Raw genomic sequence first — 21,884 nt, 5'->3', positions numbered from 1 at the left:
AGTCGATCACAACACTCTTCAACACAGACGATACGTTTTGAACAAAAGTTTGTTACAATCATTTTCATATAACGCTACTTGGGACAGCTCTGCTGTAAACACTGGTGTAGTTGGCTCTGCTCTAATCTCTCTACCCCGCGGTCTGCCGTGAACATGGGGAATAATTGCGACAGCTCTGCTGTAAACACTGGGAATAACCTCGGTTGCTATGCCCACACGCAACTGCAAAACCGCACAACTCCACCCTGGCCACCGGTTTCAAAAGACCGCGGTTGCAGTGTAGCAAATCCCCGGTTGTGTGTGGCCGAACAGGGCAACTGCGCACATACAATCACGGTTACATTAAACCCAGCGTTCGTGTGGACGGGGCCTGAGCATAGAATAATATTTTTTTTCCAAACAGTTGTTGTTTTTTAACTAACTTTGTTTTGGTCTGCGTCAGACGAGAAGTCAACAATGTAGTCCTTTGAACCACTTAATCTACCAATTTCTTTTTGAAAATCAACAACTTAAATTTCTCATGAACAATATTGAGTCCCACGCATCATGCGCTGTTACAGGAAAGTGTGGGAGAACAGTGACCTCACCTCCATCTCCACGTGTCAGAGTAAAGATAACAACGGCTGAGTCATTCATTACAGAGTCCCCACTAGCCCACGCCAGCCTTCATTAACTCGGTCCGCCCTCACATACACCTCTTCGCGGTGACATAGGAGCCATAGAAACTGATACGACTTGATAAGACAGGCACACAATACAAGCAGACATCTGTGTGGCTTTATCTACAGTAGCCAATATGCTGAAACTCAAGCCATCCTTCGCTCTCATTTCCCTTGGGGGGGGGGGGGGGCACGATACACTGGCATCATTATGTACAGCCTTGCTGAGGTGCTCATCACCACTGAGATTACACATCATTATCTATTTTGAGTTGGCTGTGCAGAGCCAACCCTGTGATTATGCATTCAGAGCGGCGATGCGGAGGAGGGGGGTGATGGACAGGGATCCTTGTAGGCGGGGTAAATGTGAGAGAGACACACGCTGCTTCCCTTACAGAGAGGGCAGGAAGTCGAAAGCCGGTCTCTGTCTCAGGTGAGGTCGTCTCAACGGTCTTCTCCTCCACAGCCACGCCGGACCGCATAGGCCGCTCCTTAAAAAGTAATTGCACTTTTTTGACACGCTGCTTGGGTTCTCATCTGGCTCAGTCCTCACAGTCTTCTACTTATAGATTCCATGGCTTCACGGCGCTTCAGAGTAAACACTCCTTGCGTACATTCACACCATGACACCCCCCCACCCCCGATTTTAACCCTTTCAGGGGAGAAATTATGTGTTGTGTCCAGCTGCACACTGATTACAGCATGAAATTGGACACCTAGCGTTACACTGCATAATCAGGGCTACTACAGGACAATACCAACTCACACACGGCTGTAGACCAAAAGAACAGGTGGTCCCTCCTGGGTGGGCTCTGCGGGGCTCCTGTCTTATACACTTGTCATTGGACTTCATAATGCAGTGTTGAAGTGGCAGCGTGCTTCGCATGTTCAACTCCACATACTGCGTCTGCCAAGACGGTGAAGCTCCGGGCCTCCGGCCAAGCCTTCTAATAAAGGGGACAAGGTGACTGACGTAATAATAGATTAGTTGCCACGGTGTACCATCGATGACACACTCGGTCGCAATCCGCAAACCGGTCATAATCCGCAACGCGGTTTAATGTTTTACTCTTCCCCCGCACTTGGGAACTCTTTGTCTATTCGCATCGGAATGTGTGCAAATCAAGTCGAGCAGCTTTGAATGACACGGAGCTGAGGTCATTTGAGAGACAGGAGTGTCGGGGGTGGGGGGGGGGTTGGGGGTTAGGGTGGGGGTCTAACTGGGCAGACGAAAGCCTCAGGTGCTCTCCAACTCCGTTTTAAAACTCTTGAGGCCGATACTTGAGGCCGATACGCGCCTATGAGAGGCTCGAATAGCGGCGTTTAATCGCATATGTTAGACCGCTTATCTCGTCCGTGAATCTCTCTCTCTCTCTCTCTCCCACTCGACTGTGCTGCCAATGGCAGCGTACCTACTCAGGAAGAGGTGGAGGACGCCGGCGTTATTGAATTACAGTCGAGAAGAGAGAAAGGTGTTGATACAAGGGGTCTAGTGTGGCTGTTTTGGGACTGGGAAAAAGATGGAATTTCACAAAATGAGACCCTTGGCTATGATGAAAACACAGAGGGTGGCTTTAAACCACATGTTGTACCAGTGTGCTTGGCTTTAGTTGATTCATGCTCTGCACCTTTACTTTGTAACGTCCTAAATTGCGCCGTCAGCTAAATGAACTCACTCAAGGGGAAAATGAAAGTATAAGAAAAAGGATCTGTTAGCCGCGGTTTACTGCTAATGAAATAACTTACCATCGCCCTCATAACACGAGTGTCATTCTGAATTCCAGCTACATTCCTCCCAACAGTTTCACAAGAGATGCCCTCAGCTGTAAAAGGGGGCCTGTCCTGCGACAACAAGTCTTAAATGTACACTGTGTTTGTAAAGAAAACAACGAGGCCCCTCCTCACATACTGGGGCTGGTGAGGCGCTGCTCTGCGCGGTGGACGCCCTGGTGTACACGGCTAATGCGCTCCATGTGTTTTGCAACCTGACACACTGACTGAGTCCGGCACAACAGGATGGGGCGCCGTGTTGGTGATGGAGGGCTCCCTTGTGTCCCATCGCCCCGACACAGACTGCCCCCCCCCCCCCCCCCCCCACACAGTATGGTCATCTCCAGCACCCACACTTTATCTTGGGCCTCTAAGCCAATGGGACAGGGGGATCGCCCGGCACCTCGGCGATGCCGGGGTAAACTGAAAGGTGTAAACTATGGACTCTTTAGTCCACAGTCGTCACTGAACAGTCAATTTGGGTTATTTCTAGGGATGCTCGATATTGGCTTTTTTTTTCTTTTCTTTTTTTTTTACTTAATTTTTTAGCGTTCATCGCTTTTCTGGTCAAGCATGACCGACAGAAACAGGTTGAAACGGGATGTAGAGCAGGGGAAGACATTCTGATAAAAGACGGCGGGTCCGGGAATCGAACTTGTGTCCACCAGATCCGTGACGAGCACGGTTTTCCCCGATGCAGAAATAGCGCCGAGATATGCGGTGAGCTACTGGAGCTCCCCCGATATTGGCTTTTTTACCGATATACCGATATTGTCCAACTCTTAATTTCCGATACCAATATCAACCGATACCGATATATGCAGGGTTTTCCCCCCCAAAAAACTGAATAATTTCAGGTAATTAACATTACATATGTCTTGTTGTGGAATTAACATAACATTATGCATACTTTTGACAATAAATAAAATCAGAATTTGTTCTTACTTGCTTGCCTGGGTAAATAATGGTTATAGAAATGTAAAAAAATAAATAAAAATTGAAAACCGATACCGATATTTTCCGATATCACATTTTAATGCCAATATCGTCCGATAATATCGGTAGGCCGATAATATCGGACATCCCTAGTTATTTCCTCAAAATTACCCTATAATGTGTCTTGCTGATAATATTTACTATAATCTATACATTTCAATAGTAAAGACAGTGGGTGGCAGTGGCTCAAGAGGTAGAGCTGGTCGTCTGGTAATCAGAAGGTTCTAGGTTAAATTCCGGCTCCTCCTGTGTCGACCACAAGTGTCCTTGAGCAAGACGCTTAACCCCTAACTGCTCCCGATGTGCAGGTTGGCACCTTGCATGGTCGCCTCCGCCGTTTGTGTGTGAATGGGTGAATGTGAGGCAGAAGTTGTAAAGCGCTTTAGATAAAAGCACTATATAAATGCAGTCCATTTATAAATATTTATGTCCATTGAAATAGGTGGGTAAACTATTATTTCAGAATTATAAAGGAGGATAAGCTGGGTTTAACCTCCACTACATTCCTGGACTCTGGTGTCTCCGTCCTTACTGTGTTTCCGCTGGCACACTGCCGAGGCGACAGAGAACACAGACAACAGAATAATAATGGCTGCATTTCGATAGTGTTTTTATAGTAGCCAGGGGTGTAAAGTACTTTAGTAATTGTACTTCGTTACAATACATAAGTACTGTTTTTGGGGATTTGTACTTTACTTGAGTATTATTAGGTTTGTATACTTGTACTTTTACTCAATTACATAAAAAAATAAAAATAAAAAAACGTTTTACTCCTTACATTTAAAATACAGACCTACAAAGTACAAAGTACAAATCTCGCAGGTCCAACCATTTTAATTCGTATATTTGTTTCGCTGGCCGAATTAACGTTAACGTAAACATTAATCCTGTGGCCGCACTTTATTTAAAAACAGCCACTCAAATCCCCATCAATGGAAAATGAACCCGCCCATACCCATGCTGATTGGTCCTTGTGCAAGACTAGAAAGCGGGGATCTTTGAACACCTGCTATCAGAAGAATAGACAGTCAGAAAAAAAGTTTTTACTTTTACTTTTTAGTACTTGAGTACATTTAAAAGTAGACACTTTTTTACTTTGACTCAAGTGTGTTTTTAGCCAGATACTCTGACTTTTACTTGAGTGATATTTTGAGACGATACCCATACTTTCACTTCTAAGTATAATTTCTGGATACTTTTTACACCCCTGCAAGTAGCACTTTACAATGGAATTGACCATATTCACACGGCAGCCATTTTACTATTACGTCATGCTCAGGGTTGGGTTCCGGGTGGAAAGGAATTCCAACCTGAGCATGACATAAGAGAGAAATGACCACCATGTGTCAATAACTGCATTATTTGTCACTATGGTTGGCTCCAGTGGGAATCAAACCAGCTTTAGTGCCATTTAGTGCAGCTTTAGTGCCATGCTCAGAAGACTCAAAAGCTTGTCAGAGGAAAGTGACAGTCGTGATTGGAGGATCAAGAAAAAAGGGCGGAATTAACATCATTTGCCTGGGGGGGGGGGGGGGGGGGGCACATCTTGTTGGCAGGCGGCGTGTGTTTACCAGCACAGCAGGCAACATTTTCTCCACTTACATTTTTAATTGCTTTTATCGCAGAAACACTGACACACATTGGGTTTCCACGTTTCCCCCGACAAGTTGCAGTTTCCTTTAAGCGCGCCATTGAATATAAAGACACACGTAGAGCAGAGGTGGGACCGAGTCATTTGATCGCAAGTCCCATGTAAGTCTCAAGTCTTTAGTAATTGTAAATCCCTTTTTGCCATGTATTATTTTAGTACAACAGGTTAATTAGCAACAATGACACAATCATGGGGTGGAGACAATGATGCCGAAATGCCCACATATCCCTTGTCAAAATCTATGGGCCCACACGACTCTGGGTCTTAATCGGAAGCAGGCAGACTGGATCAGGTCCCACATGTGGAGCAGTAATGGATTATAAAGCCTGTGAACACTTAACATGCACGAGGGTCTGCCTTGCCTCAATGAGAATAGGGAATGGTATCTGCTTCTCTTAATTTCTCAGGATTAAAATAAGAAGCTTTTAAAGGGCACTTCAGTACGAGTTTCTTTCTTTCTCTTTCTTTTAAATAAATTTGTATTACTTTGTCAAAACAAGTGATACACATATCATGTATCATATATTAATATACACTTCTGTGTTCACGAATAATGAATAAAGTGATGCATAACAAAACAGAGAGACTGTTACAGATTGTTATTTATTGTCACCATCATGCAACAACCGTGCCTTATCCTGTGGGACAAAATGTGTGTGCCTGCATGTATATTTGTATGTTTGGATGCATGCGTGTGTGTGTGTGTATTTCTGTGGTGTCAGCTCAGAGCAGCGCTGGCGCCATACTTAGCCCCATGGCCACAGCCAGATGTGCTCTGTGAAGTACAACTCAACACATCCCAAGAAGAAAAGGAGGATGAGAAAACTTTGTAAAGTTACTGAGAGAGAGAGGGAGAGAGAGAGAGAGAGAGGGGGGGGGGAGAGAGAGAGATCTTCCTAATCTCTCCCTAGTCCCTACACCCCAGTGTGTGACACATTACTGAAGTCATATGAGCCAGAGCAGTCTGGGATACTTCAGTAAATCTCTTTTAAATGGAGCCCATAAAATCATCACACGTTTTAGAAATATGGTGACGTATGTGGCAATCAGATCATTTCCAACGTGGATGATTTCTCTGGACCTTTGTCTGCACTGGGCTCCACCAGGAGATGCGTGCCAGTCCTGCAGGAAAGCGCTGGAGGGCTTCCTACAGTATACATCACATTAACTCCCTCCCCTGGTCGGAGCCAAATATCTCCCAATTACATATGCAATTAGCCCTGCTGAAGGAGCCGATTTCAGCTCCACTATTGTTGTCATGGACCAAAAGAGTAATGTAATTAGAGCCAATTGTTTAAGCATGCCCGCCCAATTCAATGACTCCACGTGCAACTGAAAATTACCGTCTGGCTGTTTGAGATGCACGCGCCTAATGAATGGCATCAGAACGTACCGGCCACCTTGCATTAGTGCAGAGTTGCCTTTCGACTAATATATGAAGCCGTTTGTTAACTGGATGATACCAATTAAAGTTGCATATGGAAAGGTTTTTGTTTGTTTGTTTGTTTGTATGTATGAAGAGGATGTTTATTCTGAAGGAAGCAAAACAAAACAGGCCCCTTTTCACCTGTGAATGTTCAGTGGTGAGCGGCAATTCAGTATGGGAAGAGTAGCGGTGAATGACATTCAACTTTGCTTTTTTGTTTCCAGCAGTAGTTTGCGTAGCGTGACACATACAGTAGATGAGAATAGCAGCGCTGGGGGAAGCTCATGCATGTTCACACCCATAACTGAACATTGTTAACTTAACTCCGCAGTTTTATATTGCAATAAGGATATCAAAGTCTTGCACCAATAAATCTTCTTGGGAACACCCAAATATAGTTATAGAGGAGGCAATAAAATGTAGAAATGCTGATAGGATAACAAGCGCATGAAGGAGGCCTGCTGACCTTAATTGTTTTTCATCCTTTTGCCCTAGTTCTTGCAGACATTTCATAGTGTATTTCAATCATTTTCACCCACTGGTTTGGAAAAGTCTTGCAGTGTGAGAAAGTCTTTAGGAAGCATGAAATCAAAGTTGGGTATCGTTCCCTTGTTTTGATTTAAATATTGGAGAAGAGAAGTTACTCGGATTGAATAAAATCACACACAATGTTCCACTGTCAAACATCTCTGTCCAAAGAGGAAGTGACGTACACTACTAACTGGTACTACTTATACTTATTTTTCCTGAACAATAAATAAATAATAATAATAATACATAATACTATGTATAATAATAAATTATATTATAATAATTGTTTCATACTTTACTAATAAGAACCGAAAATGTGTTGGAAAAGGTAAAAAGATAAATAATAATAATAATAATTTCAGCCATCTGTGCAGCCATGTTTGTTCTCTGTGTCTATCGAAATGACGATGAAGGAAGCCATAAGGTATGGTTTCTTTACGCAGAAGATATTAAAATATTCTGATAAATACATCACTGCATAACTCATAAATGTTAAGACAAGCTTAATATTCTGTTGTGATACTATGTATACATGCAATTCAATGCTATTACCACATTTTATTTCAAACTAATTTGGTCGCAGATGTCCGGATTCCGTGTCATATAGGTAGTGAAACCTGCGATGAGAATAGTCATTCCTATACATTATCTCATTGAGCTTAACTACCACTGCTAGTGAATAGAAAATTAGTGAAATTCAACTGTTCCCCATTTAGCTGGGGACCAATAGGAACCCCGTCAAGGACCCCACTTTGAGAACCACTGCAATACAATGTAAACAATTCCAGCATTCATCTCCCTTCCTAAACGAGAAAACTGTGATTTTGTTGAAATATTCTGCTATAGCCTATTTGAAGACAAGGAAGTCTATATCAATTTTCACAGTGAGTAATTTTGGATTAGTATTGGTAAATCTGCAAAGATTTTTCGTACCCAGTGTTTTAGTAGACTAATAGCCAATCAGCCACAGAAGCTCCACACAGAAAGTATGACTAATTAAAGAGGTAACCAGTCGTAATTATAGCATGACTTTTTGTTTATTTTGTTTATATGAGCTCCCATGACCATCAGCACCGGTTCCCCTCAAGGCTGCGTTCTTTCCTCTCTGCTCTCCTCCCTGTACACCAAGAACTGCGCCTCCAGTCATCCGTCTGTGGGGATGAGTCCGCCTACGGTTGACCGCCTGGCGTCCTAGTGCGGACTGAACAACTAAGTGCTCAACACTCTAAAGACAGTGGAGATGGTTGTGGACTTCAGGAAGAACCCGGCCCCACTCTCCCCCATCACCAGTCGACCCTGTGGAGTGCTTCCGCTTCCTGGGTACCGTCATCTCCCAGGACCTCAAGTGGGAGTTGAACATCAGCTCCATCACCAAAAAAGCACAACAGAGGATGTACTTCCTGCGGCCATCATCACGTCCTCTATCCCCATCTGGTATGCTGAGGCCACTGCCAAGGACGAGGGCAGATTGCAGCGTATCATACACTCCTCTGAGGAGGTGATTGGCTACCATCTCTCCGGACCTGTACACCTCCAGGGCCCTGGGGCAGTGGGGCACGCAGGTAATATTGTGGCCGACCGCTCCCACCTTGGACATGGTCTCTTTTTTTTTATCCACTTTTTCTCCCATTTTCTATATTTTCTCCCATCCCAATTTCGTATCATCCAATTCAACCCTCCCCTGTCACGAACGCTGTTTCTTGCCTCCCACAAGCCGGCTGCAATGTGGACTAAGTCATACATAGCACAAGTCCCCTCCGGTACTTGAGGTAACAGCAGTCGCATCTTTTCACCTGCGCAGCTCGATCTCTCAGTGGCGAGGAGTAACGCGTGGGAGGCTCACGCTGCCCCCGACACTTCCTGATTCTACTGCGCAGGCGCACCAACCGACCTGTAGGAGTCGCTGTCCACAACGCCCGATCCCCACCCATCAGTTTCCCACCCTCTAATACTGCCAATTGTATTAGTACGGACGACCAGCCAAACTGAAAACAATGTGGAGAGCTGGATTCGAACACGCGAACCCAGCGTCTCCACATTGGTGGCGAGTGCCTTGCCCACTACACCACCTAGCCGCCCGGACATGGTCTCTTTGAAAACACTCCCCTCTGGCAGGAGGCTGCGGTCCATCAGGACCAAAACCTCCTACAAGAACAGCTTTTTCCCGTCTGCAGCTAGCCTTGTCTCCACAACAAATGTCCACAACCTTTGCACATTCCCTGATGAATATCTTGCACATTCCTGCATGGACTGTGAAGCTTTTCCACTTAAAAAAAGAGACAAAAGAAAAGACATATTACAAATTTTTAAATGTTGGTAAATATTTAAATAAAAAAGTATTCCTATTTCATATTTTTACTGTATTACTTGTTTGACCTGCAGTACTTGTTTTCTAATTCTACTTTCTTACTTTTCTCTATACAATGTTTATTGTATGTAACAACGTACAAAGATAAAACTGTATTGTGCAAATGCACTTGCAAATAGATTTGATTCTGATTCTGATGAGTGCACTGGACCCTGGTGGCTCCTGATACGAAATATTGGGGAAAATTCTACCAGCCTATATTTTTACCTTTCTTCAAACCAACCGAATATATAATTTTTAGTGTCACGCTATGTGTTGTTATTATTATTATTATCTTTTGATTATGATTGACTCTGTAATTTGTAGCAGTTACTTATCCTATGCAGAGAGTTGGACGACGTTGAGGTGTAGTCTGACGCAGGGGCGTATCTAGACCCAGCACCTCAGTATAGGCACAGAAGGGCACCAAAAACGATGAAGCGGGAGCGTGTAGCGCGACCGCGAGAAGAATTTGGCCAGTTTTGGCCGGTTTGTGGGCGAAAATGGGTGGATTTTGTAACTATTTTTTTTAAACTTTATTTCGGTTTTAGGGTTAGGTTAGGGTTATGTTATTTAATTATTTGGGGGAGCCAGCCCCCCAAACTCCTGAAATGCATAGAAATCTATGAAATAAATAAAACAATCTGACATTTATATTAAAAAGAGCTAGCCCCCCAAACCCCTAAAATACATAGAAATCTATGCATTTTGGAACTGTTACTATATATATAGTCAAGAAAGCATTTAGTCATACTTAAAGTTTAAAGTGCTTTACTTGCATTGAACATTGCATTGAACATTGAACATTGAGGAGACATCATTAGAAAGCACAATGTATGTTTCCATAGTTACGCAGATTACACACAATTGTACATCTCCGCTGAACCAAATTATCACACAGCTATAAACTCCATTTCCGCCTGTCTCTTAGCAATAAACAAATGGATGACGAACAACTTCCTAAAATTAAATGAGGGCAAAACTGAAATCCTACTAGTCGGTCCTATAACAAAAAGAGAAATGTTACAGAGCAATATGGGGCAACTTACTCCTTGGATCAAACCCAAAGTTACAAGTAAATAACCTACACTGGCTTCCGGTAACATTTAGAATTGATTTCAAGGTCCTCCTCCTTATATACAAAGTATAAACATTGCGATCATCTACTATTGAAGGTTCCAAGCCACAGTCTAAAGAAAATCGGGGATGCAGCCTTTGCTAACTATGCACCAAAGTTATGGAACACACTACCTTTGGACATTAGGGAAGCTAGATCTCTTAATATTTTCAGAAATAAGCTAAAAACGTACCTCTTCACCATAGCCTTCTAATACACCCCGCTATTGATTGTACTGTAGCACTATTTTACTCTGGCCATTCTATTGCATAATTTTACTATCTATTCTACTATTCTATTATTGCACTGTATTATTGGTGTGCAAACCAGTCAACTTACAAAAAAGAGCCCGTTGGAGGATTTCAACAAGATAAATGCGACAACATTGCAAAATATTTCACTATAATATTTCAAAGTGAAGTAAAAAATATTATAATAATTATTTGATCATGTTAAATGATCATTTGATCATGTTAAAAAAGGGGAAATAAAAAACATTTGTAAAAAAAATGTATTCAGTGGGGCACAGATGATCATCAGTAGGGCACGTGCCCTACTGATAGTGGTCTAAATACGCCGATGGTCTGACGTCACTTTAGTTTCCCGCGCGGGCGGAAAATGTATATTATCCATTAATAATTCTGCCTGATGAACATTGGCAAGCTTTCCATTTTTGCACAAAATGAGTTCTCTTCTATCACTAACATTATTGTTTAAGCATTTCTGGTTGAAATAAAATTATACGTCATTATTTTTACGATTAATTGCGAATTGTTTCATGTTGAGCTATAGATTGTGGTGGATGAATACACACAGAAAGGTACACCATGCCAAAGTGCATGCTTTATTATGAATTGAAAATGAGGGACCCTCACCCATTGTGTGTATTGAGCTGTACTGTATTGTACCCATTCTGTAATCTGTTAATAACGTTTTCAATCAATCAATCAATCAATCAATCAATCAATCAATCAATCAATCAATCAATCAATATTTGTTTTAAGCGAGACGATTTAGAAATATGTCCATTGGAAATACATTGCAATTTCAAGCGAGGTGGACAGGCCGGAAGTGACGTCACCACTTGACCTTCCTTAGTAGCGCGACGCGCAGGTGACGCGCAGGTGACAGACAGTAGTGGCCGCAAATGAGAACAAATCAAACTAATCTACTCGGCTGCTCTGCTTCCCGTCGGGTAGGTTTCATAGCGAAAATGTCATTATGTGTGCAAACAGTGTGCCAATATAATTAATCAGACGATGATGCCACCACTCGGTTTGTCAATTGTTGCTTTACTGAATCGAAACATCTAAAGTTATGTCTGCGACTGCCCCACCCAGTAACGTTAAGGGCCTAGACACGTGTCGTGCACTACAGACTGCAGCAGCTAGCAAGAAGCTTAATGGCTTGCTAAATAACCAAAGAGAATCTGCTCGAACTCTAGCTTGACGTTGGTCCAAGCAATAGGATTTGGTAATTGAGATTATATGCTGCAGGGGGGAAAAAAGATCATTGAACTGTCAGCTTGTAGGATGTCATCTTTACTTGCACATGTGCTCCTAAATTATCCGATTCGCACACAGGGCGAAGAGGGCAGCACGTGGTGTAGTGGTTAACACCATAGATATATATAGATATCTATGGTTGAATGAATGAATGAATGAATGAATGAAAAACTTTATTAACAGATTGCAGAATGGGTACAGTGCAGTACAGCTCAATACATACAATTGTTAAGGGGATGCAGACCAGAGAAATACTTTCGTCTTGTTTACACCAGGGTCCCCCATTTCCAATTCATCGTAACATATATGACATACATGACATACAGATAGACAGTACTGCTACATCTATACATTTATGACATACCAGATTTGCAATTACAGTACTGTATTTGTGATACAAAAAGAGTCCAGAAAGAAAAGAGTATATACATTAGGCGTAGAAACTGTACATTGGATTGGGTAGGTGGGGGTGGGACTGTACATTGGAGGTGGTTGGGGGGGGGGTTGGGTAGGAGGGGTGGGTGGGGACTGTACATTGGAGGTGGGTGGGGGGGGGGGGGGGTGGGTGGGTAGGAGGGGTGGGTGGGGGACACTGTACAACTGTACAAACAACACTGTACATTGGATTATTGACAAGACCATACTTGGTAATTTACTGTACATTGGCGGGGGTTGTGTTCGGACATTTACAGGGGCCAGTTTCGAGTTGCAGTCTCCCTTAGGTGTTTTTTGAGAGTGTTTTTGAAAGTGGGTAGTGATTCACATTCCTTTACAGCTTTGGGTAGGGCGTTCCACATTGATGTGGCATAATTGCGAAACGTGTTTAGTCCCTTGTTTGAGCCGAATCTGGGTTTAACATGATTTGTGGAGCTCCCTCTGGTGTTGTGATCGTGGTATTCACTGACCTTTGGGAAGTATTTAGTCATGTACATGGGTACCTTGGTCGTGTAGTGTATCTTGTAGACCAGGCCCATTGCAAGTTGCTGTACTCTGTCGTCTACTCTAAGCCATCCTAGGTTGTCAAAGTGGGCAGGGGTGAGGTGGGTTCTAGGAGTAAGGTCAAGCAGTAGTCTGACCAGTTTGTTTTGAGATGTTTGTAATTTTGTTTTTAGCGCCTTTGAGGTGCTTTGGTACCATGAGGTGCAAGCATAGTCGTAGTACCCTTGAATGAGTGCTCCTGCTAGAGTCTTCAGGGTATTCTTGTTTACCAGTGAGGAGATCCGGTACAAGAAACGAGTTCGTTGGTTGACTTTTTTTATTACATTGGATGCCATTTTGTCACAGGAAAGATTTGCCTCTAGGATGGAACCCAGGTAGGTAATATCTTCTTTCCTTGTGACAATATTGTCACCCACTGTAACTGAGAAGCCGTCGGTCTTGCTGAGTTTGTTATTTGAACCGAAGAGAATGGACTCTGTTTTGCCCATGTGTAATGATAGTTTGTTATCAGCGAGCCATATGCAGATTTTGCTTAGTTCTGAGCTGAGGGTTTTTTCAACCTGTAATTTGTTCTTGTCAGAGACCAGCAGGGCTGAGTCGTCCGCAAACAGGAACAAGTTGCAGTCACAAGCTGACGACATGTCATTTGCATAAATTAGGAACAGTAGCGGACCTAGTATGCTTCCTTGTGGAACACCACAGTTTACTGTGAGGGGGGGGGATAGGGTACCGTTTACCTCCACCATCTGCTCTCTCCCCTCCAGGTAGGATTGCATCCAGCTCACTGATAGACTATCAAAACCAATTGCTTTTAGCTTGTCAATCAGAATGGTGTGATTGACAGTGTCGAAGGCCTTTTGTAGGTCCAGCATGACCATGCCGCAGTATTTGCCCGCGTCCACCTCTTGTTTGATGTGGTCGTTTAAATAGAGTCGCCTCACAGCTAGAAGGTCCTGGGTTCGATTCCCGCTTGGGGACCAGGTTGCCGTGTTGCCAGTTACCCAGATTGATTGATTGATTGATTGATTGAAAACTTTATTAACAGATTGCAGAATGGGTACAGTACAGCTCAATACATACAATTGTTAAGTGGATGCAGACCAGAGAAAGACTTTAGTCTTGTTTACATCAGGGTAGGGGTGGACGGTATGGTCTAAAATTTATATCACGGTATAATTTGAAGCATAGACGGTAACGGTATATATCACGGTATCATCGTTTTTGATAAAAAATTTTTTTTTATTTTATATAATTTTTTTTTTTTTTTTTATAAAATATATATATTATATAATTAGACTTGTACTTGTATTATCTGCGAGACATCGCCACCACGCAACAAGCTCCACTGTCTGTGTGTACTCTAGTAGCCTCCAGCTACGGCCAGGTTTCCCCGGAGCTGCACCTGGACCCTATTATATTGGAATAACGTTAGCAAGCCCTCAGCTCGAATACGCATCGAATCAGTGTTATAAGACATTGATATCAGGAGCTATCCGGCTAAGCCGGATATATAACGTTAATACAACGCCTCAGTGAATTATTTAGTTCAATGGGACATTTCGTTTTGAACGGTGAACTAACTCGCGTTAACGTGAGCTAACGGCTAACAGGTAGCACACACACGTCTCTCTCTACTAGACTTTGTGGAGCGTTTGTTGATGTCAGGAGCTATCGGTAGCTGGCCGACTAGATACCGTTCGGTTAGACAATGCCTCATCATGTATTAAACTAAAAGTGAATAGTTGACTGGGTCATTTTGTAACGGTAGCTAAGCTAACGTTAGCTCAGGGAGACGCCGCCGACAGCTGAGCTCCCGTGTCCCGTCCCACTAGACTACTAGATCCGTGTTTACATGCGTGCGGTAGGGGCTGGCACGCCCACTGCGCGAAGCCTCCTAAATAACTTTTTCCAGTTCGCACATATCTATTATCTATGACTAATTCTATCTATTTTTAGGGGCAAATGCGAGTGAAATAGTCGCGCTGTGGTTACATGACGTCATTGGTATTTTAGAGCTGCACTACCGGTTTAGACGGTATAGTCAAAATCCATACCGTAGAGCAAATTCATACCGTTTATACCGTATACCGTTTATACCGTCCACCCCTACATCAGGGTCCCCCATTTTCAATTCATCGTAACATATGACATACAGATACAGTACTGCTACAGCTATACATTTATGACATACCAGATTTGCAAATACAGTACTGTTTGTGATACGAAAAGAGTCCAGAAAAGAAGTATATACATTTGACGATGGGGTATCTCCCGGGCCCTGGAGAAAATGGGGGACCCTGATGTAAACAAGACGAAAGTCTTTCTCTGGTCTACATCCCCTTAACAATTGTATGTATTGGGCTGTACTGTACCCATTCTGCAATCTGTTAATAAAGTTTTCAATCAATCAATCCTTTCTGTGTGGAGTTTGCATGTTCTCCCCCTGCTCGCAATGGTTTCCCCTCCCGATAAGATAAACCGCCGTAACGAATCATTAAAAAAATATACCGTTAACTGGAATATGTTGTGCCTTTACCAGTGCATGTGAGCGGATCGGAGCGTGAGCGGCGCGGGGCGCGGAGCGGCCGGTTTTGACGTGAGCGAGGAGTGGGTTTTAAAATGAGTCGGCGCGACGTCCGGAGCGAGAGTTCTCCTCCGCTCCAATCCACTCCAGGCCGCTCACAGTGGTTTAACACTGATGTAATAATATACATGCAGTACAATGCCAAAGCAACAGATGGCGATGTACAAACATGAAGGCCATTTTCAACCAATGAGAAGGGTGAACCTGTGATATCATGTTCAGGCTTCACTCCTCCTCCTTCACTCACTCCTAGAAAAAGTATCGACGCCATTGTTGTTGACGTTAGCTTACATGCTAACGTTAATGGCAGCGACCATAGCATTGTGGCTCGGCTAGCCTATATCGCTTAGTAGAGCTAGTGAATGGATAAACAACGTTATTTAACATTGCAGAATGGGTACAATTACAATGCGGCTCAATACAAACAATTGTTAAGGGGCCCAGGGGGTGTAGACTGTTGTAGTTTGAGCTAATTTACACCATGCTCCCAAAAAAAAAAAAAAAAAAACTGCCGAGTGATCTGGCGCGGGGAGCGGGGAGCGCTCGATTCAAGGTGAGCGGGGAGCGAGCGGAGAGCGACTTGGGGGCGGGGTCAACATGAGCGATTAGCGGAGCGGACCAAGCTTTGAAGAGCGGATTTCTCGGCCGCGCCGATCCGCTCACGTGGCCTGGCCTTTACACATATGGTCATGAGTTGACAAACCAATAAAAAATTGCTAATTTAACCGGTGGCTACAACAACACACGGTATATAAAGTACTTCTATATTCTATTCTACCGAGTCAGGTGTTTGGGTGGATCAATTAATATTACGTAGATAAGGTAAGAACAACAACAATGCACAATGGTATCGATGGCCCCACTGTTCATTGTAAACAATGATGTATGTAGTTACTGTGTGTTGTTGTAGCCGCCGGTTAATTCGCGATTTTTTTTATTGGTTTGTCATGACAAACCAATTGCATAATCCAACATATGTGTAAAGAAACAACATATTCCAGCGCCAACGGTATATTTTTTTAATGATTCGTTACGGCGTAATCAATACTTCCATTTGTATAAATTGCGTTCGGGACCTCCCTGTTTTCGGGGTATTCATCAGAAAAATCGGATCCGGGATTCGGCTCCCATCAGTCGGGCAAGAACTGCGGGTTTTCAGCCTCTCTCCTCTCCTGGAGCTTAAAGGAAAACTCCAACATTTTGGGAAATTAGCTTATTTAACATCTTCCCTGGAGTTAGACAAGAAGATGCATACCTTTTTTGTCTCTGTGCGTGCATTTAGCTTAGGGAACAGTCGCTCCGTTAGCATAGCTTAGCTTCATCACTGGAAGTGAGGCGGATCCGGAGCCTTACAGTGTATAGTTTGATTGATTGAAAAGTTTATTAACAGATTGCAGAATACACTCCAAATACAACTCCAAAATGTTCATGTAAACATGTTGTGACCTGTGTATTCACCACGTGGAGAAATAAAAAATAATTGAATTAGACAATTACGTTTTATAAGCAAATATACTCGGAACTATTTTTTTGCCCAACCACTACTCTCTGAGCGCAGCCAGTGATTTCAACGTGACGCTGTGTTTGTTTACATTCTCATTCATTGAAAAGATCCGAACCGATTGAAGTTTATGGATACCATGACTTGAAATCCTCTTACCTTGACGATTAAAAGCCTTCCCAATTTAGAAAACAGTAATCCAAGCCCTGGTATATTGTTATACCGGACGCTCTGAGCTAACCGGAGCTAACGCAGAATAGGAGGATTGTAAAGAATATATAATGACTTCCTTTCTGGGGTTGTCAAAATAAAAGTGCGACGTTTATAGCAGCGGAAAACGTTTATTTTGTACATTATCTAACGTTAACACGAACCTAAACTAACTTTAGGTTAGTTGTAACGTTAGTTTAGGTTCGTGTTAACGTTAGATAATGTACAAAATAAACGTTTTCCGCTGCTATAAACGTCGCACTTTTATTTTGACAACCCCAGAAAGGAAGTCATTATATATGCTTTACAATCCTCCTGTTCTGCGTTAGCTCCGGTCAAGGTAAGAGGATTTCAAGTCATGGTATCCATAAACTTCAATCGGTTCGGATCTTTTGAATGAATGAGAATGTAAACAAACACAGCGGCACGTTGAAATCACTGGCTGCGCTCAGAGTAGTGGTTGGGCAAAAAAAAATTCAGAGTATATTTGCTTATAAAACGTAATTGTATAATTCAATTTTTTATTTCTCCACGTGGTGAATACACAGGTCACAACATGTTTACATGAACGTTTTGAAGTTGTATTTGGAGTGTATTCTGCAATCTGTTAATAAACTTTTCAATCAATCAATCAAACTATACACTGTAAGGCTCCGGATCCGCCTCACTTCCAGTGATGAAGCTAAGCTATGCTAACAGAGCGACTGTTCCCTAAGCTAAATGCACGCACAGAGACAAAAAAGGTATGTATCTTCTTGTCTAACTCCAGGGAAGATGTTAAATAAGCTAATTTCCCAAAATGTTGGAGTTTTCCTTTAAGCAGAGTTTAGTATTCCTGCCTGGCTGAGGAGCCCGTTGCGGCTCATGCGCGCGCTCGGCCAATCAGAGCAATGCGGAAGGACAAGTGGGCTGCCGAAAGTATTCACGCCGACGGGATGGGAAGTGCATAGAACATTTCATCAGCGACACAGTGCGAGTGTGTGTTCCTGTGAGTCGCCCATCGCATGTTCGTGTGTGTTAAATCTGCATGACAAATAAAGACTTCTTCTTCTTCTTCTTCTTCTTCTTCTTCTTCTTCTTCTTCTTCTTCTTCTTCTTCTTCTTCTTCTTCTTCTTCTTCTTCTTCTTCTTCTTCTTCTTCTTCTTCTTCTTCTTCTTCTTCTTCTTCTTCTTCTTCTTCTTCTTCTTCTTCTTCTTCTTCTTCTTCTATTAGTCGCACAGTTGAGCCCTGCATCAGCAGCAAGAATGGGAAAACTGGGATGCTGACACTCAATAGCCTCTATGCCAACGTGTGAAGTAAGTCATGATATGCATTCAAAGATAAATCGGAAAGCTATAGCTTATAGTATTATGTTTGCAAGTTTCCTAGTTAACTAGCTTGCTAACACATGCGCAATTAACCGCAATTCATTATTTACCACATACCTTTCTCTCATCGCCCTGGCAAAAGTAGAGTTGGTCCTCTTCCTTGATATTACTACATTTTTACATTTCTTTTCAGGAAGCAGCATTTCCAGTTCCTGCTGCCATGCTGGAATCAGAACATCAAGGGTAAGTAAAAACACAACACCATATAACAACAGTATAGGATGGGTATCGTTAGGATTTTATCGATACTACTGCTCTTATCGATACTGCTTAACGGTTTGGTACTTTATCGATACTCTTATCGGTTCTTTTTGATTATTTTGCAAGAAAAAAAGACAATTAATTAAGAACAGAATCGACATTGCTTTATTATTCTTTTATATAACTTTATATAAATATAAATAAATATTATTTCTTCAGCAGCAGCAATGTTTTAAATGTGTCTGAATCATAGACTTTATAATCAACAACAAATGTAAGATAAAAAAAATATTAAAACTTTGTTTTACAGCAAAAGGCTAACATAAGTTCAAACAAACAGTTGCATGGCAACAAATAAAAAAAATTATATAATGAATAAATAAAATATTAAATAAATAAATAGGCTACACGTCTCTTTTTGTGTTACAAATTGTGCTCACTGATATGAACATAGGCGTCGTTACTTACTTAAAGGTCCCGTGTCTTATTAAAGGTCCCGTGTCTTATAAACGGCCTTTTCCAGTGTTTTCCATATCAATGTGGTCTGTGTCTCTAATTATCATATTGACTCATCAGTCTAGTCTCGAGTTCACGAGATCTTCCCTCACTCAAGTCAAGTCAAATTTATTTATATAGCACATTTCCAGGCAGCGGCAGCTGGCACCAAAGTGCTTCACAGGCAGGTTGATAAAAAAACAATGCAAGATATAAAATTAAAAACAGGTAGGACACAGTAAAGCAAAGAGGATAGGTCTGGTACGTTGAGGGGGAGGCTGTTCCACAGTCTAGGCGCTGCGGTGGAGAATGCTCTGTCTCCCCTAGTCTTGAGCCTAGTTCTAGGCACCACCAATAGCAGCTGATCTAAGGGATCGGTGGGGGGTGTGGCGGTGCAAGAGCTCGGATAGATGGGGAGGAGCCGTGCCATTTAGTGATTTAAAAACATTTAGGGCTAATTTAAAATCTATTCTAAAGCGAACAGGCAGCCAGTGGAGCGAGGCCAGAACTGGGCTGATGTGCTCATGTTTTTTTGTTTTGGTGATGAGGCGTGTGGCTGCGTTCTGCACCAGTTGTAGGCGGCGAAGCAGGGATTTGTCAATGTCTGTGTAGAGGGCATTGCAATAGTCGAGACGAGTGGTGACAAAGGCATGTATCACCGTCTCTAGGTTACTTTGGGAGAGGTATGCCTTTGTCTTCGCCAGGAGTCTGAGGTGGTAAAAACTGTTTGACTATGGCGCGCGGCGCGCGCTGACCTGTTTGTCGAATTTAAAATTGCTGTTGAAGATAACCCTGAGGTTCCTGACAGAGGTGGAGAGGTTTGGACCCAGGGGACCAAGTGCGTCGATGAGGGTGGCCGGGGGGGCACTATTAAAAACAATGACCTCTGTTTTCCCTTCGTTTAGTGTCAGGGAGTTTTCAGACATCCAGCAATTGATCTCTGCCAGGCAGTCAAGTAGTGGTTGTATTTTTTATTTTTATTTTTTGGTCTTTTTCCCCCTCCATTTTCCTCCGATTTTCTCCCATCCCAATGTTAGTCGTATGCCAATTCCCAGTCCCTTCCTGGTCGCTGCGCACTTACCCCCCACAGTCAGATCATCTGGGAGAGTGGAGGCTACCACGTGCTTCCTCCGACACACGTCCAGCCAATCACCGCTTCTTTTCACCTGGCAGCGCGGATTCTCATCGAGAGGGCGTAGCGTGTGGGAGGACCACACTATCCCCCTCGAGTCCTATCCGCGCTTAGCAGGCGCCCCGACCGAACTGTAGGAGTCGCTGTTTACAACGACCCGGACCCACCCCGCCAGCTTCTCCCACCCTCTAATACAGCCAATTGTATTAGTGCAGACGGCCAGCCAAGCTGGTGACAACCCCGGAGCTGTGAGCTGGATTCGAACAGGCGAATCCAGCTCCGGGGCTGGTGACGAACGCAATCTCCGCTCGGCCACCTAACCGCCACAAGTAGTGGTTGTATTGATGTTTTCCCTTGGGTGGGTTTTAGGGGGAGGTAGACCTGCACGTCATCGGCGAAGCAATCGAATGAGATATTATGTTTTGCCAAGATCTGGCCTAGGGGGGAGTATATATAGGAGGAAGAGGGTGGGACCCAATATCGAGCCTTGGGGCACCCCGCAGGTGAGGGGGGCCACAGAGGAAGTGAAGTCACCAAGTTGGACAGAGAAGGTCCTATTACTTAGGTAGGACCGGAACCAGTCTAAGACAGGGCATCTAAGGCCTACGTGATGCTCGAGGCGAGCTAAAAGGATGTAGTGATCTACCGTATCAAAGGCGGCTGTGAGGTCAAGGAGTAGTAGTAGGGATGGGTTTCCTGCATCAGCAGCTGAAATCAAGTCATTTAAAGGGGAACTATCTATAAATGGCCTTTTTCAGTGTTTAGCATTGTTTCCTATCTATGTGGACTTATATTAATAGGATATATGTCTCTAATTCTCATATTTTGGCGCATTCTTCCAATTCTCCTCTCACAATATTCACCCTCACTGAACTGAGTCATCTGAAAATGTGCATATCTGTGATGTCAGATTTCTCAGCTGCATAATAATTAGGGATGCCCCGATCACGTTTTTTGCCACCGATGCCGATCGTCTTGAGCCATATCGGCCGATACCGATCCGATATCGATCGTTTTTGAAAAAAAAAATATATATATATATTTTATATAATCATACTTATAGTTGTATTATCTGCGAGACATCGCCACCACGCAACAAGTCAAAATGCTCGCTATCTGCAAACAGCTCCACTGTCTGTGTGTACTCGAGTAGCCTCCAGCTACGGCCAGGATTCTCCGGAGCTGCAGCTGGACCCTATTGATCACATTCAACATGCCCTCAGCTCGAATACGCATCGAATCAGTGTTATAAGACATTGATATCAGGAGCTATCTGTAGCTACTGCTAGCCGGCTAGATAACGTTAAGACAACGCCTCAGTGAACTATTTAGTTTGAACAGTGAGCTAACATGAGCTATCATGCACTACTAGACTTGCTGGAGCATTTGTTGATATCAGGAGCTATCAGTAGCTAGCCGGCTAGATACCGTTAACAATGCCTCATGTATTAA

At 43.2% G+C, this 21,884-nt stretch overlaps 1 protein-coding gene across 1 annotated transcript in view; it reads left to right on the top strand.

Moving 5' to 3' along the window:
- Positions 1–546: 546 nt before the first annotated feature.
- The window catches only part of tdrd15 (tudor domain containing 15), a gene marked incomplete at both ends in the record, with an annotated part of 35,770 nt that continues 14,432 nt past the window's right edge, over positions 547–21,884 (top strand). Inside the window, 2 exons of the mRNA XM_084310802.1 lie at positions 547–607; positions 8,324–8,426. Of these exons, the coding sequence (XP_084166928.1) occupies positions 547–607; positions 8,324–8,426 (164 nt within the window). The remainder of the gene's footprint in view (positions 608–8,323; positions 8,427–21,884) is intronic.

Source organism: Notolepis coatsorum (assembly GCF_963971535.1).
Source record: "Notolepis coatsorum genome assembly, chromosome: 1".
In the NCBI taxonomy this organism is placed as follows: domain Eukaryota; kingdom Metazoa; phylum Chordata; class Actinopteri; order Aulopiformes; family Paralepididae; genus Notolepis; species Notolepis coatsorum.
The sequence above is the reverse complement of the archived record's forward strand: the minus strand, read 5'-3'. Positions and strand labels throughout refer to the sequence as shown.